The 14,301-nt window shown below is 36.3% G+C and overlaps 2 protein-coding genes across 6 annotated transcripts; one reads left to right on the top strand and one right to left on the bottom strand.

Moving 5' to 3' along the window:
- Nucleotides 1-47: 47 nt before the first annotated feature.
- Nucleotides 48-4,832, bottom strand: LOC107414901 (DNA-binding protein BIN4). 5 transcript variants are annotated; one of them, XM_016023112.4, is made up of 14 exons: nt 4,748-4,832; nt 4,607-4,664; nt 4,294-4,447; nt 3,613-3,901; nt 3,282-3,340; nt 2,434-2,716; nt 2,168-2,229; nt 2,034-2,087; nt 1,645-1,762; nt 1,254-1,300; nt 1,050-1,076; nt 724-799; nt 473-612; nt 48-386 (listed from the first exon to the last, which is right to left on the bottom strand). In XM_016023112.4, the coding sequence occupies exons 3-14, from the start codon at nt 4,339-4,341 to the stop codon at nt 282-284; spliced, it is 1,308 nt and encodes a 435-aa protein (XP_015878598.3). In that variant the 5' UTR covers nt 4,342-4,447; nt 4,607-4,664; nt 4,748-4,832; the 3' UTR covers nt 48-281. The 5 variants fall into 5 exon arrangements, with proteins under 5 accessions (XP_015878598.3, XP_015878600.3, XP_048326876.2 ...); XM_016023114.4 differs by having other exon boundaries at nt 4,607-4,669; nt 4,748-4,823; XM_048470919.2 differs by having other exon boundaries at nt 4,610-4,803.
- Nucleotides 4,833-5,653: 821 nt separating this feature from the next.
- LOC107414926 (chloroplastic import inner membrane translocase subunit HP30-2) lies at nt 5,654-9,015 on the top strand. Its single transcript, XM_016023136.4, has 6 exons — nt 5,654-6,198; nt 6,785-6,900; nt 7,922-8,048; nt 8,377-8,525; nt 8,623-8,685; nt 8,770-9,015. The coding sequence occupies exons 1-6, from the start codon at nt 5,902-5,904 to the stop codon at nt 8,801-8,803; spliced, it is 786 nt and encodes a 261-aa protein (XP_015878622.1). The 5' UTR covers nt 5,654-5,901; the 3' UTR covers nt 8,804-9,015.
- Nucleotides 9,016-14,301: the final 5,286 nt, after the last annotated feature.

The raw sequence follows: 14,301 nt of genomic DNA on the forward strand, positions 1-14,301 counted from the left end.
ATAATTGTAGAGAAAGGAAAATTTATTTAAAAGAAAAATAATAAAACTTGATGAAGAAAGCAATCTTGTCTGTTTACATTGCAAGTATACTATTGCCTTGGAAGGTCAGTCGTATTCATTCCAAAGTTACAATCAGGAACTGGAGAAACCAGTTATAAAATGCATACCACTAAAAATGTGGCAATGTATGGCTGTTATTGTACTGAAATCTACAATTGAACTAACAAATCTCTAATTTATGTCCTACTCCTATCAACTATGAGACTCAAGACACATTTGTCTTATTTTTTGGTCTTGGCTTTCTTTGAAACTGGAGGTTTCTTCTTTGTTTTCTTCTGTGGCTGCGCCTTCCCACCTGCAGTTTTACCTCTTTTCCGTACAACCCCCTGTCATCCAGAAAACATACCAATATTTAACATAGGTTTGTTAATTCATTAAAAATATTCCAGATTATTGAAGGGTAGAAACATACTGATGTTTTATTAGCTTTCCCTTTTGTTTTTCCGTTGGTTTGTTCTTCAATATCTTCATTACCATCAGTTTGATGAGCAGCGGTTTTAGGCAGTTTGTCCCCCTCTTCCTCTGAATCAAATGAGAAACCATCCAGTGTTCCTGCACATACAAAATAATGAGATATGAAGGAAGAGTTAATGTTTAATGCTGTCAAAATATTACAAGGTCACATACGGACACAATCATCCCAGTTAAATGATAGACCCCTACCTTCGACCATGGTTTCAGCTTCATCAACATTTGACTGTGGTTTCAGCTGAATGAAATCATTCATGATAGCTTCTATCTGAACAAGGAACAAAGAACTAAGTATCAATCATCTAGGATGCTGCATTTTCTGCCTTTCTCAGATTCATACTACAATCAGGGACATTAGTGCTATTGGGGGGATAAAAAATAATAGGTGGATGAACAAATTCTTAAAGATAAGATTGAAGTCGAAAACATGAAAACCGAAAAGGTGGAAGGTCTACCAGATAAAGATTCAGATCCAGCAAAGAAGAAAAATCCAAGAGAGTAAACAAGAATTAACTAACCTTTGCCTCTGACTGAGCAAAGCTAACCTGGACAAGAAGATATCTATGTCATGTCAAAGCAATGCCATATCATGTAAGATTTTAAAACTAAATTCATAGGCAAATAACAAAATAGACTTCTGCTCTCCACAAAACACCAGTGCTAACATGATTTGAGGACATAATATCCATGAAGAATTTTCATTATGGAACCTCATGACTTACAACGCAAAAGGTCCTCGAAGGAACTATTGTTGTTTTGTATATAGTTCCTGAAATAGTAACCAAAATAAAACAAATTAGATGTACCCAGCTCTGTAAAGAAACAAGCAAAATATATAGGCTTGTAACTTGAAAATAGGGGACCAGTCAAAAGGCATTGATAATGACAAAGGAAAACATTGCAAAAAACAATAAAAGAAGCAAGGGGAGGTATTTGATAAAGTGTGATAGAAAATCCAACTTTTTCCCCGAATCTTGGCAGGACAATTTGTCAGCAGTTTTCCATTTCTGATCGCCATTTTATGTATCATAGAAATTATCATTGCTAGCAAGGTTTAGTTTACCCAATTTATATCATTAATCAAAGAAACATGTGAATTTAAACAAAACATACCTTTCAAATCCAAGAACATTTCATGATTTCCAGATGAGGAATCTGAAATTATAATTCGCCCTACAGCACCCATATCACCACTCAAATCTATGGAATCCCCTTCACACTCAACAAGTGCCTGCATAAAACAACAAAGCTTCTAGTTATTCAAGTGTTTACTTTGGGAATGGGGACACATCCGTCATCTTATCTCACAAGAAATGAATACAAGAATATTTCTTATAATCTCATGCTTAGACAGTGATACATCTATTATTTAAAATGTTCACAGTGACATATTTAAGTACTGAAATAACTCACAGTATGTGTAGTTATTTTCTGCGGATGTCAGTCATTTTTAAAGATTACCCTGGAAACTAGCCATAACCAAGGTATCAATTCCACCCTACCTTTGATCGTTGGACTTTCTCAGAAAGCATCAAAGGCAACCTTGACGAGGAGACCTGCAATATGCATATAGTCAAGGCAACTCGGTATGCCAAATTATGTAAGCAATTAATATACTTTTAGTCATTATTCTTACTTGAGGTTCAGCATGCTTGTCAAAGGCTTCTTCCTCTGTGATTTTGACATCAACACAGTTTCCTGTTCCATTATGACATATAAAATGCATAAAGAAAATTAAAAAATAAATTAAATTAAATTTAGAGAAGAAGAAAGGCATATCTTTTCATTCAATATGAAAAGGTTAAAGTCAGGCATTTAAGTTCTTTGAATTCATTATACTTTTACCACTTTTTATCTAATAAAATCGCATTCTCTCTAATCAACTAACCCTCGCCCTCATACCTTCTTTTTCCATGCTGCCTCTCTTTTTCTTCTCTTTCATAACTGCCTGACCATCAGCTTCTAGCCCCTTTTTTGGAGATTTTTCTTTTGAAGCCTTCTTAGATGGAGACTCTTCACTGCTGCCAATAAGAACTGCATCCCTGCCGCCCATTCCTCTCAATGGACGTTGAGAAGTTTTGTGGTCTGAAGATTCTCCATGTTCCACATGATTCTCCCTTTTAGGGCTACTGTTGGGACATAACTCAGAGCCTGATGATAATTCCCAAACTGAATTATTGAACTCCTGTTCAACATCAACTTATTTTGTCACCATGGTTGACATTATGAGAGAATAGAAAAGAAGGGTGGCAACAGATATTTTAAAACCACAACTTTTGGTGGTAGTAGTAAATGTGCTTTTAACTAAAGATCATTTCTGATCTGATTAAAAATGAATTTCAGTATACCCAGAGAAATGATGAGAAAATATTATGTAAATGATAAAAATAAACCCATTGCTCTATTCACTTATAAATATCTCAACATATTATCCTAATTAAAGCCTTCAAATTAACCCACTTTGAATCTATATTAAATATACATTAAAATAAGATGCAACAGGAATGTCACTGTTATGTATAGCAAATCCAGAGGAATTAAGTTATGAGCTTCTCCGATTGCTTTTTGGACCTCCTGGCTAGGTTGTTTTAGAAGCAAAGAATACTTATTCAGCAACAAGAACAGATTTACCAGAAGATAGATCTTAATGGTGATTAGAAACCTTTTTGAGTTTTTTTAAGCCTCTGACTTGGCAAGAGAAGCAGTATATGATAGTTGTATGAAATAATGATGGTATTATAGCTTCTTACACGGGATTCTATTGGACTCTCAGCCTTTTTCTTGGGAACCTTCTTGCTGCTACTATCCACTGTATATTAACAGAAAACATACGAAAATAGAATAGCTGAATAAGTCAAGACTAAAGAAATGATAAATACATACCAAAAGTCCATTGAAACTAAGGCTTATTACTTTTTTTTTCTTTTTTTTCTTTTTTTATAATTTTCTCTCTTAAACATTATTTGACAATCTCTTTATTACCTTTTTTTTTTTTTTTTTTTTTCTATCTTAAACATTATTTGATAAAGTCTCAAAATTTCAACTTGACAATCACATAGATCAATCCAAACCTTGTTATACCTTTCTTTTTCTTGTGGCTTCCTGATTTATTCTTCTCCAGCGGAACTTGATCTTCTACTTCACGCCCTTTCCCTTTCTCTGGAGACTTTAACCTTGACCTCTTACTAGATGGAGACTTAGCAATGTTGTTTTCACCATGAATTTTACCAACATTCTTGTCCTTGTCAGCAATTTTGGAAGATTTAAAAAAAGTTGGTTCTTCCCAACTAGATCTGTCTTCTTCTGGAGGGCTTCCATTTGGTGAAGGCTCAGAATCTGAGGATAATGAAATTGTTGAATGTGTTGGTGCCTGGTTAAAAAAAGTAAACATAATCATCATGGGTTGATCATGAAGAGGTAGAAAAAGACACATATGACTATTCGCTAAAGATAAAAGAACTTTTAAGTAGGTGATATCCTGCAAGAAACATTCACTAAACCATAGACTTTTTGCCCAAAAATATATATGCCAAATATGTAGCTCAAATTCGAATTTTGCAAATCATATACATGCAATGTCATGCAATTGGTATCCCATCTTAAATTAAGATTTAGAGTCTCCATTCTTTATCACAGATTAACTTTTTTTTTTTTTCCTTTTTGGCTTCCATTAATCAAATTCAAGTTCTGAGTTGCTTCTACAATGGAAAAACTTGAACAAAAACTGACAGACTTTAAAACAAAGATTGTTCGTCTCAAGACCTGGAAAGCTCGCAGCCAGTCAGGAGACTCCTCCCTGGAGCTGCTCATAATTTCCCTTGCTGATGTCTGTAGGAGTGCTTAAGAGTAACGCGCTCTGATCAAGTACCAACTTCCCAAAATCCTTCAAGCACAGGCTCTATTCCACTACTAGATACTGCAATTCATGCACTTCTCACGGTCAACAAGCTAACGGAGCAAAATTTAAGCCCTAAAATCTCTGAAAACGGTTAAAATGATGCATATCATATAGAGGAGCTAGCGATGCAAACCAAATGTTCGACGAAATGAAAGAGTGAAACAAAGAATGTTGTACCACTATACAGTGACCCACTGAGCACGCCAAAAGAACGATCTGAGGTCTCCGATTCCGGCTGACCTACGGAAAATCTCTGTAAAACCAAACGGGTTGAAGAGAATATAAGCGGGGATTGAAAAATGAAATTCAGTTTTTTACCGGTTTGGGCGCGCTTGTTACGGCGTGTTTGGTAGAACTAGTTGTATGTCTATTATGTGCTGCGACGACGTTATTTTCCGGAATTTTACGTGGAACAAAGAACTGTCGTTTATCTAAACTTGATGTCGTCATGGATCATAACAAACGGGTGTATGGGTCACCAGAGGACTTCTTTTTGGGCTTATAATGGGCTCGCCATAGCCCATTATGCAACAATTTAGGGTGTCTGGAGTTTGGATAAAAGTACTGAAAAGAAAAACTATATACACCACAAAATGAAACATTTTATTTTATTTTTTATTTTTTTAAGGTAAAATGAAACATTTAATTTTATTTTTTTTAATTTTGCTAACAACTTTTCGTATCATGTTTATTTATTTTGGTTCAGGGATGTAAGAGAAGTTATTCTTATAATTAATTTGAAAAACATAACTAAGAATTTATTTCATTTTTTTTTTTTTTGTTGTTAATAAGAATTTCAATCAATAGGACAATTGAACTTGTAAAAACTCATATAAATTTTAAATTCTATTTATATTTATATCTACATGCATTCCATTTTAGTGTTGCTGAATTGTGGATGCACTAAGATGTTTTTTCTTTTTTTTCCTTTTTCATTTCTTGATCAAAAATCAAGAAGACAAGTAAAAATTGGAACTTTGCTGCTTAGCTTACCACCATACAAAAAGTTTGTTGTATATATGTATATATATATATATATATATATTATTGAACATTCAAATAATTAAATTTTGATATTAAATTCACAATTTCATTGACAAATAATAAGTTCAAATGTGTTCCAATATTTTGATATTTAGACAAATTTTAAAAAAATAAAAGAAATTTTTAAATATTGTAAAATCACTGAAAACTAATTTTATCAGAGTACAACTGCGAGCTAAAAAGGTTAGGGTTAGGAGCGTTGGAACCCATTTTTGTAGTTTAGAGGGAAACCAAAAAAATAAGGGGAAAAAAAACCTCCTTGATTTTATCCTCACAGGGTCGCAAAATAGGCAAACAGAGGCATATGCTCTCGTGACACTGTCTTACGGAGCAATACCAAGGTTGGTTTGCAGAAGAAGATAAGGAGGAGAAACAAAAGAAAGGTTTTCAAATCTTGAATTGAGAAGAGAAAAAGGAGAAGATAAAAAATGGAGCAGGGAAAACAGGGAGTTATGGCGGCCCCCAAATTGATTGCTCAGCAGCAGAACCCAATAGAGCAATTGCAGGCTCGTTTCAAGGAGTTGGAAAGTGGGTTCAGGGCTTGGTTGGCAAAGCAGTCTTTGCCTGTCGAAGCCGCAATTGTCACCGCCACAAGCGCCGCTCAGGGTGCCGCCATAGGTGCTTTTATGGGTACTCTTACAAACGACGTCTCTTCCTCTCTTCCTAATCCTCCTCCTCAGGCTCCTTTGAATCCTCAAGCCATGGCTTCCTTCAAGCAAGCCCAGGTTCTTTCTCTTTAATTCCTTTTTTATTTTTTATTTTATTGCTTTGTTTTTGGTTTTTTAGTTTCTAATTGGCTTCTGCTTTGGTTTGAATTTTGGAGATAAATAGCAGAATTTGATAGAAAGGCTTTGAGATACCCACTTCAACCCAATTTCCCAATTTTGAATAGCGTAGGATTTCGATATTTAGTTCTTGTTTGAAGCAATTGTCAGTGTTTAAACAAACCCAACAACAAAAATCTTTCGCTGAAAATATGGTTTTGTTTTCTATCGAAAGGAATTATCTTTTTGTTCTTTTTATTTGCATACTGCAGCCACTCTCCGTGGTCAACTCTTATTGTTTTTAAGAAATTCAAATGTCAACCATTTTCTTCAGAATCTCAGTTGGTCAACTCATCTGACTTTGATCAATTATTTGGTTACATAAAGTTTTAACCTTAATACTCTCTAGTGAAGTTTAAACTTTTGTGCTCTTAGAATTTAAATTCCTAGTAACGTAAAACTTTAAATTCATTTTCTTCTGTTCAGTTGTTGTGCTCAACCTTGGAGATTTCCTTGGCATATAAGAAATGTTCTACTTTGATTGCAGGCTCTTTCAGGAGGTCCCATTGTCCAAGCTCGCAACTTTGCCGTGATGACAGGTGTTAATGCTGGTATTTCATGTGTCATGAAAAGATTGAGAGGCAAGGAGGATGTCCAGTCTAGGTAAGCTTACCCTGCTTTTTCTCTGTACTCTTTGTTATATGCCAACTACAATTGGCGGGTTCAAGGTTTTCCTCGGCCAAGCTGAACATACTTATATTGTTTAAGAAACCTCAATTGTTCTTATGTGGCATTTCAGCAGAACCTATTGTGCAAAGACTACCATGTTCTGACCTTGTATATGTATGTTCCTGGGAAATGCTCGTTGGCATTTTGTTTGGTGTGTATACCAAGTCTACCATCGATGTAAAATGATTTTTGTTTTGATACTCGTGATGTTTTGTTTTGTATGCACGTCTAGAGTACCTTTAGATGTAGTATGGAAACTTGTTCTATGTTAAAAAACATTCAATCTTTTGTCTTGACTCTTATTTTTGCCTTCCAAGTAGTTGAGGATTCCAGCCTTTTGTCTCTTATTGCTTCCTTCTGTGTAGTCTATACCTGTTCGCTGCATCGTTTTGTTGTCCATTGTTAATTTGTTTAGTTTGTTTGTTCACATACTTAAGCCTTGGAGCTCCTAATATCATGGTTTGGTTCAGTTGGATTTTAATTCGAGTTTCCCTTTTTCTTGTTTGAGCTTTTCCACTCTCCCCCTGCCAAATATAGAGGAACACGGACTTTAGTGGAATAGCTCCTATGATTTAAGTGGGAATGAAGCCTAATGCTGCTTTCTGGATTTCTATCATTTCCATAATCTTGGAGAGTCTGATTATGGTACTTTTTTGTGCTGTATGGTTAGATGGGAATTCCTACAAAGTGGATTCTAGCAGAATTCTGGAGATCATGTTATTACGATTGTGATTGCAATTTTGAAATTTTGGTGACAACTGAGCAGAAATGACTCGTCTTATGCTGAATTTTGGATGTTAAATGATTTAGTACATATTTATGTATAATTATTGCACTTTAGCTAGTATTTTGGAGGTCATATTGCTTAATGTCAGTTGATTCGGTATATTGGCTTGGAAATATTATGATTTTTATATCTGCATACTTGTTTGAGATTAGTAGCTTTGTATTGCAGTATGGTAGCAGCTTTTGGTTCTGGAGCCATGTTTTCATTGGTGAGCGGCATGGGTGGACCCAATCAAGCAGCCAACGCTATCACATCTGGACTTTTCTTTGCACTTGTTCAAGGTGGACTTTTCAAGGTGAGCTCACCAAAATTAGAATCTAGCATTGCAAGAGTAACCAAAATCTATCAACCTAGCACATGCTTATTCAAGTTCTTATCTGTATTTGATTGGACTTTACTATGACCGCTTGTGGGTACATGTTACATGTGCGTAAAATTTCATTTATAAATAATCTTTTTTGGAGGTTTCTTGATATCAATCTTGTACTCGGACAAATTTATCATAGAGGTTTTTGCGTTCCAAATCTATACATAATCACAAACATGCTGCACTTATAGGAGGTTGTAATCTGTTATAGTGGTGCTCATCTACACTTACAGCACATTCTTTTTGGGCTATGCAGTTCGGGCAGAAGTTTTCCCAACCACCAGCAGAAGATATTTACTATGCTAAAGCTAGAAGCATGTTGGATAACCTTGGCCTCCAGAACTATGAGAAGAATTTTAAGAAAGGCTTATTAACAGACAATACTTTGCCTTTGCTCAATGATAGGCAAGTACTTGGGGTTTTCAATTCTCATATCTGAATACATACTTTTTCCAATGTTCATCATCAGATGTTCTCTTGCTTTTTTCTTGGTATGTTTCAGTGCCCTTAGAGACGTGAAGATCCCACCTGGGCCAAGACTTCTCATTCTTGATCATATTCAAAAGTAAGACTCATGCTCCATTCTATAACCGGTTTTAGTGAACAGATTTGTTAATTTTTCTAACTCACGAATAACTTTTGGATTCAGGGACCCAGAGCTAAAAGGTAGGCGAGGAAGTTGAAACCGTAATGACAATCTAGTCTGCCTGCCAAACTACACTTTCTTTTGCCACGGTCAAGAAAGGGTTTGGAATCGATATGCCATTAGATATGTCAGTTTGTTCTTGCAAACCAGATTTTTACAATTTGTTTTAAGGGTAAATTCTTATGAAGTAATTTTGATTGCCATAGCACCGCTACATAAGGTGCAAATCTTGCAGGCTGCAATTTTGTTCGACTGTCTGATCTGGTTTTCTTAAGACAAACCTTGAGTAAATAATTTCTTGGTTGGAAAAAGTATATGCGCTTAAAGTATACATAAACATAGGACAGCATGCATCTTAACAACAGAGTTCAAATTGTGACAAAGAGGAGAGTTACAGAGGTCATAAACATACGAGGACTTTATATTCGGCCCAAAAACAATGGACGGCCTGATTTGTCTGCTTTTCCTAAACTGTCCATGGCATCGTCATCAAACAGAATCTATGATTTCGTGCCGTAATGGAAGGCAAGATTTAGAATCTGTTCTCTTTGTTTGCAAAGAATAAACTCAAAGCATTAAGCTAATTTTTAAAGGCACTCTTCTTGAATCCAATTTAATATTGATATGAGGTTGGATTAAACTAATTTTATAAGCACTATTAAAGGGGGTTGTAGCAAGTAAGAAATGCAACAAGCACTTTATGATGTGATTTGTAAACTCATCGATTAATAAACACGTATAGCATGAACATAAAATAAATAATACAAGCTCCGATTATTGACTCGTCGCAAAACGGTTTGTATGTAAACTTTTTCCACAAGTTGTTTAAGACTTAATATGCTATGGGGGGCCAGTTTATATAACATAAGCAGAAATGGAAACACGAAACATAAAACGTCAAAAGATCCAAATGGGATTTGAAATTTGAAAGCCAAATATGTCAAAATAATTGCTGTGGACCCCATGTGGCATCATATCAAGATTTTGTGGTGAGTTGGTCTTCACCTTTCAAGGTTGATGGACTACATGGCTCTCCTTATTGGCTTTAACATTATATCTTTTCAATCTTTGCTTTTTGCTGAGCTAATCTCCATCTTGTATTTCTGCATTGCTTGCCTAACCGCTTCTTCCTTGGGATTAGAGACTCTGCTTGCGTTTACATGCTGGTTGAATGTTTGTATCCTACTACAGAGTTTAGTTACGAAAAAAAGGCAAATCTTATTATTTAATTTTCCTTCGGTGGTTCATGTGGCAACATGTGGGGTTTAAAAACAAATTCAATACTATGAGTATCGCAGTGGAATGTGTTGTCTTTGCTTTATGCGTGTCCTTTGCCCTTCCCCAATGGACAATATGTGGATTGTGGAGGTACCTCTCAGTGATGTATTTTTAAAAAGTAAGAATCAAACAAAAAAAAATTAATATATATATGTATATATATATATATATATATATATAGAGCATTCATTAATGCAATGTGACTGTAGTCTCCAATTAACAAAGAGTTGTTTTTGTACCGCAATTAAAAAATATCTGCTTCAGCGGTTATACTATGTCAACACGTAACGATCAGTTATGCATGCAATGTAAATATAAATAAGAGTTAATATTGTATACATTCTTTTATGATTTACCCCTATTTCGAAAAGTATTTCGTAGTTTAAAACAATTCACAACTTCTGTCCAAAATTTTTTTTCTTTCTTACGTGACATCATGAAATTATTTAAATACCTTTGCAATTAAAAAAATAACTTGATAATTACTTTATACATTTAATATTATATACATACTTATATTTATTACTATTTTAACAATTACCATTATAATAAAAAAAATACTTATTTAATTTTATTACATTACTATTCTCTTATTTTGTTACAAAATTTTGCTTCAATTTTTTTCTTTTTAATTGTTATGTGCATAGATAAATTTAGATATGTAAAATTTGGCAAATAACTAAATATAACAATTAATTGTGTTATTTTATCATAAAAAAATAATTTTATTACTTTACCACAACAAAATTTGATTAAATATTTTTTTTAGTTCCTACTTTATATTTATATATATATATATATATATAATATTTTGAATTTGATTTATAACACAACTTTTTTATTTTTTAAACTACTTTTTTTTTCTATATTTACCAAAAGAAACTATTTTTTTTCTATTGATTTATAACTAAAATGTATTACGTACAAAATATAGAACAAAAAATGCATTTAAAAAAAAAAAAAGAAAAATGCAAATGTGTAACACCCCGTCCCAAATCGCACCGGAATCCGTGCACGTTGACCGTTGACCGTTGACCGAAGGGGTTAAAAGTTGACTTTTTGACTCGGTGGGAATTGCGAGATGACTAGGGTACCGTGGCGAAGTGCACGATGCCACGAGTTCGTAGACTGGTAGCACGTCGAAAACGGAGCTACGGTTTGAAAGTTATGGACGAAACAAGTTGCGGTCCAAACTGTCCAAGGGATGCCGGAGTTGACTTTTTGTTTATGGGGAATTGAGCTTTGACTCATGCATGGTTGTGAAGTGCTCGTCGATACGAGTTCACAGACTACTGGCACGCTCAAAACGGACATCCGGTTAAAAAGTTATGGACGTTTGAAGTTTACCGGATACCGTATTATTTTAATGTTTTTGGGTCGGTGAACAGTGAAATGCCACGTGTCAACTTCTGATTGGTCCACGTGTCATGAACAGTGTCACACAAGGGTTTTTATTTGTTAAAATTCTCGGGGAAGAGAGAGAGAGAGAGAGAGAGAAGAGAGAGAAAGAGAGAGAGGAGAGAGAAAGAGAGAGAGAGAGCCACCGCCGGCCACCGGAGTTTTCCACTGTTCCGGTCGAGTTACTGTACACGCGCCGGACAGAAAGCTTGCCCACCTCATTTCCGGCAAAACCTCCAAATTTCACGGCGAACGGCCGCCGGACGCGCCCGGATCGGACGTCCGAAGTTTGGCGGCGATTTTTCCCCTCCACCGCCGGCCACCGCGAATCGGCACTATTCCGACCGATATACAGTACACGCACCATACACCCATCATCCTCTCCTCAATTCCGGCCTACCCACCAAAAATCACGGCCATCGGACCACCGACGCGCCGGGATCGGAGCGTTTTCCGGCGAGGGGTCGAAAATCTTCAAACGGTGATTTCTGCGCCGTCCGACCTCCGTTTTGCTCACCGTCGGTCCCGTTGGATTGCTCTCCTCACGATCTACAAATCTGAAAAATTTCACAGCCAACGGCCACCGCCGGAAAATACTGTTCCGGTGACCGTTGCCGGTGACCGTGGCGGCTCGCCGGAAAATACTGTTCCGGCAAGTACCCGAAATTCCGGCCAGCTCCAGTCCGCAGTGTTCGACCTCCTGAATCCGAATCCGGCTTCCGTTTCCACCAATTCACGACGGTTTGGGAGAATTGCGGAGCCGAAACTCGAAAAGCTTTCCGGCGAGATTCCGACCCCGTCGGGTTCGATCACCGGAAAGTAAGACCGAATCCGTGATCCTCATCACGCGAGCTTCGATTCGGTATATAACTCGTAACCCTTAGATGTCGCTTGGTGTTCGCTCCCCGGGTATCTATTTGGGAATTACCCGAATAAAATATTAATATTTTTGGTTTGTGCACTGTGGTTGTTTAGGTGCACGCGCGAGTAGTGGAGTGGATCCCGAGGAGAATCTTAGTTGATTTGCGCTCTCCAGGTGAGTGACCCACCTTCAAAAATTATTTTGGGCAATTAATTAAATTTAATTGGTATTTAATTTAGTATTTAATTACGCTCATGTGGTGTGGTTTAATTATGGTTTTAATGCGGTTTAATTTAATTTATTTGTTATGCATGAGCAAGGTATGTTTCGGTATTAATTTTACGTGGTTTCAAATGTGATTTCTCGGGCATAATTGGGTTAAATATTTTGTGAAAATATTTGGTTAAATTTTATAAATTATGCCCGCGGTATTTTTATGGTTGCATTTTGTATTTCGAGAAAATTGTGGTTTGTTGTTATCGCTGTTTCGTACCGGGTGATTGGATAAAATATGTGGGATGGTGTTTTGTGAAATTTTGGTATACTTCCCACGGTGGTTTTTGGAAAAACGGTACGGTTGGTTGTTTATGTTTATTTTTGACGCACTCATACAGTATTGGTGTTCTGGTGTATGGTGTATGGACACGTGGTTTAGCACGCGGTTATTATATGGTTTAGCGTGCGGTTATTACTTCACCCGTGAGTTGCCATTGGACCGTGGGCAGGCAAGGTTATTGTTGCGCATAGCCGCCCCCCTCCTTGGCCGGGTGATGGTTTTTAGCAGTCGGTACTGTCGGGACGCCGAAGTGACCACTGCAGGTTTCTCTCTTTAACCTCCCGCCAGTCGGTGCTCGGGACGCTGGGTATCGGAGGGCATCACCGGTATATGGTGTGGTGCGTCAGGTGTAATTGTCGGTGTAATTGCAAATAATGGTTTAAACCCCAAAGGTGTTCAAAATTTATTTATTATAATTTATTATATTTTTATTATATATTTGGGGTATGTATTTATTTAATTGTTGTTGTTAAATTATTTAATCCCTTGGTTTTTGGGAGGTATGCACATTGGGTTTTGCGAAAAGGTTTTAAAAAGGGAACATTTCAAACGGAGCGATTGGTGAGAGTTTTGAGGGAAATCATTATTTTCCAAAGGTTATTATTATTTATTATTAATTGTTGGTATTTGTTCTACTCCTTAATTGTTATTATTTTATTATTATTATCAAAAGGTGTTCAGTAGTTCGGGTTACTCACGGAGATGATTAGCATCTCACACTCTTAAATTCCGTTCCCTTAGGTGCAAGTGGTGGTAGACGTTCTTCCGGAGCAAACCAAGTTTTCCGCTGCTGTTGTGTTTCGAGAAGTTTCTTTGTACTCTTTCATTTCAGTGTATTATTTCTTTTCAGCCTTGTTGTATTTCTGTTGTTTAGCACTTCTTAAAGCTCTGTATATTATTGGAATACTTCTGTTTTATTTATGCACTGGACTGTTGTTGCTTTGAGAAGTGCTGGAATTTGTGGAATCAGTTTGTAGTTTGTGGGAGGAATAAGGGGATGTTTTTAGAAGTGTGTTTTCAGTGCAGGTAATTTGTGGTCAGTAAATCCCTTAGGGGAGGCTCTGTCGGATTTTCCTTTGGAGGGTCCGGTAGGGTTTCCTTGGGATCAGGGCTGTCTAGGGTTCCGGGGAATTCTGGACGGGTCCTGACAAAATGAGCCTAAGTGTCAGCTTCTTCTTCTTCTCCTCGAAAAAAACCCTACTTTACTATTCCAAACTAATAAATTCATTGGTGTGTATTTTAGCAAAGAATTGTTTTTAGCGCGTTACTTGGATTGCAAGATTTTTCCAATATGGGGCTACTTGTTTGAGAAGAAGCCAAGTCCTTTGTCAACTTTGTGGAATTCCAATAGGGATCTCATGGTTTGAGATTTACAGATCAAAAATAAAAAATAAAAATAAATATATATATATATATATACATAGTATGAGTCCTTTTATGG

The sequence above is a fragment of the Ziziphus jujuba genome, chromosome 8 (assembly GCF_031755915.1).
Source record: "Ziziphus jujuba cultivar Dongzao chromosome 8, ASM3175591v1".
Taxonomy (NCBI): domain Eukaryota; kingdom Viridiplantae; phylum Streptophyta; class Magnoliopsida; order Rosales; family Rhamnaceae; genus Ziziphus; species Ziziphus jujuba.

What these genes read in the sequence shown, in the direction of transcription:
- LOC107414926 (XM_016023136.4), top strand. Translation starts at nt 5,902, where the DNA reads ATGGAGCAGGGAAAACAGGGAGTTATGGCGGCCCCCAAATTGATTGCT. An exon ending in CTTCCTTCAAGCAAGCCCAG is followed by an intron (nt 6,199 to 6,784) that starts GTTCTTTCTCTT and finishes CTTTGATTGCAG; the next exon opens with GCTCTTTCAGGAGGTCCCAT. An exon ending in AAGGAGGATGTCCAGTCTAG is followed by an intron (nt 6,901 to 7,921) that starts GTAAGCTTACCC and finishes TTTGTATTGCAG; the next exon opens with TATGGTAGCAGCTTTTGGTT.
- LOC107414901 (XM_016023112.4), bottom strand. Translation starts at nt 4,341, where the DNA reads ATGAGCAGCTCCAGGGAGGAGTCTCCTGACTGGCTGCGAGCTTTCCAG. An exon ending in AGAGTCCAATAGAATCCCGT is followed by an intron (nt 2,717 to 3,281) that starts GTAAGAAGCTAT and finishes GATGTTGAACAG; the next exon opens with GAGTTCAATAATTCAGTTTG. An exon ending in AGGCAGCATGGAAAAAGAAG is followed by an intron (nt 2,230 to 2,433) that starts GTATGAGGGCGA and finishes ATAATGGAACAG; the next exon opens with GAAACTGTGTTGATGTCAAA.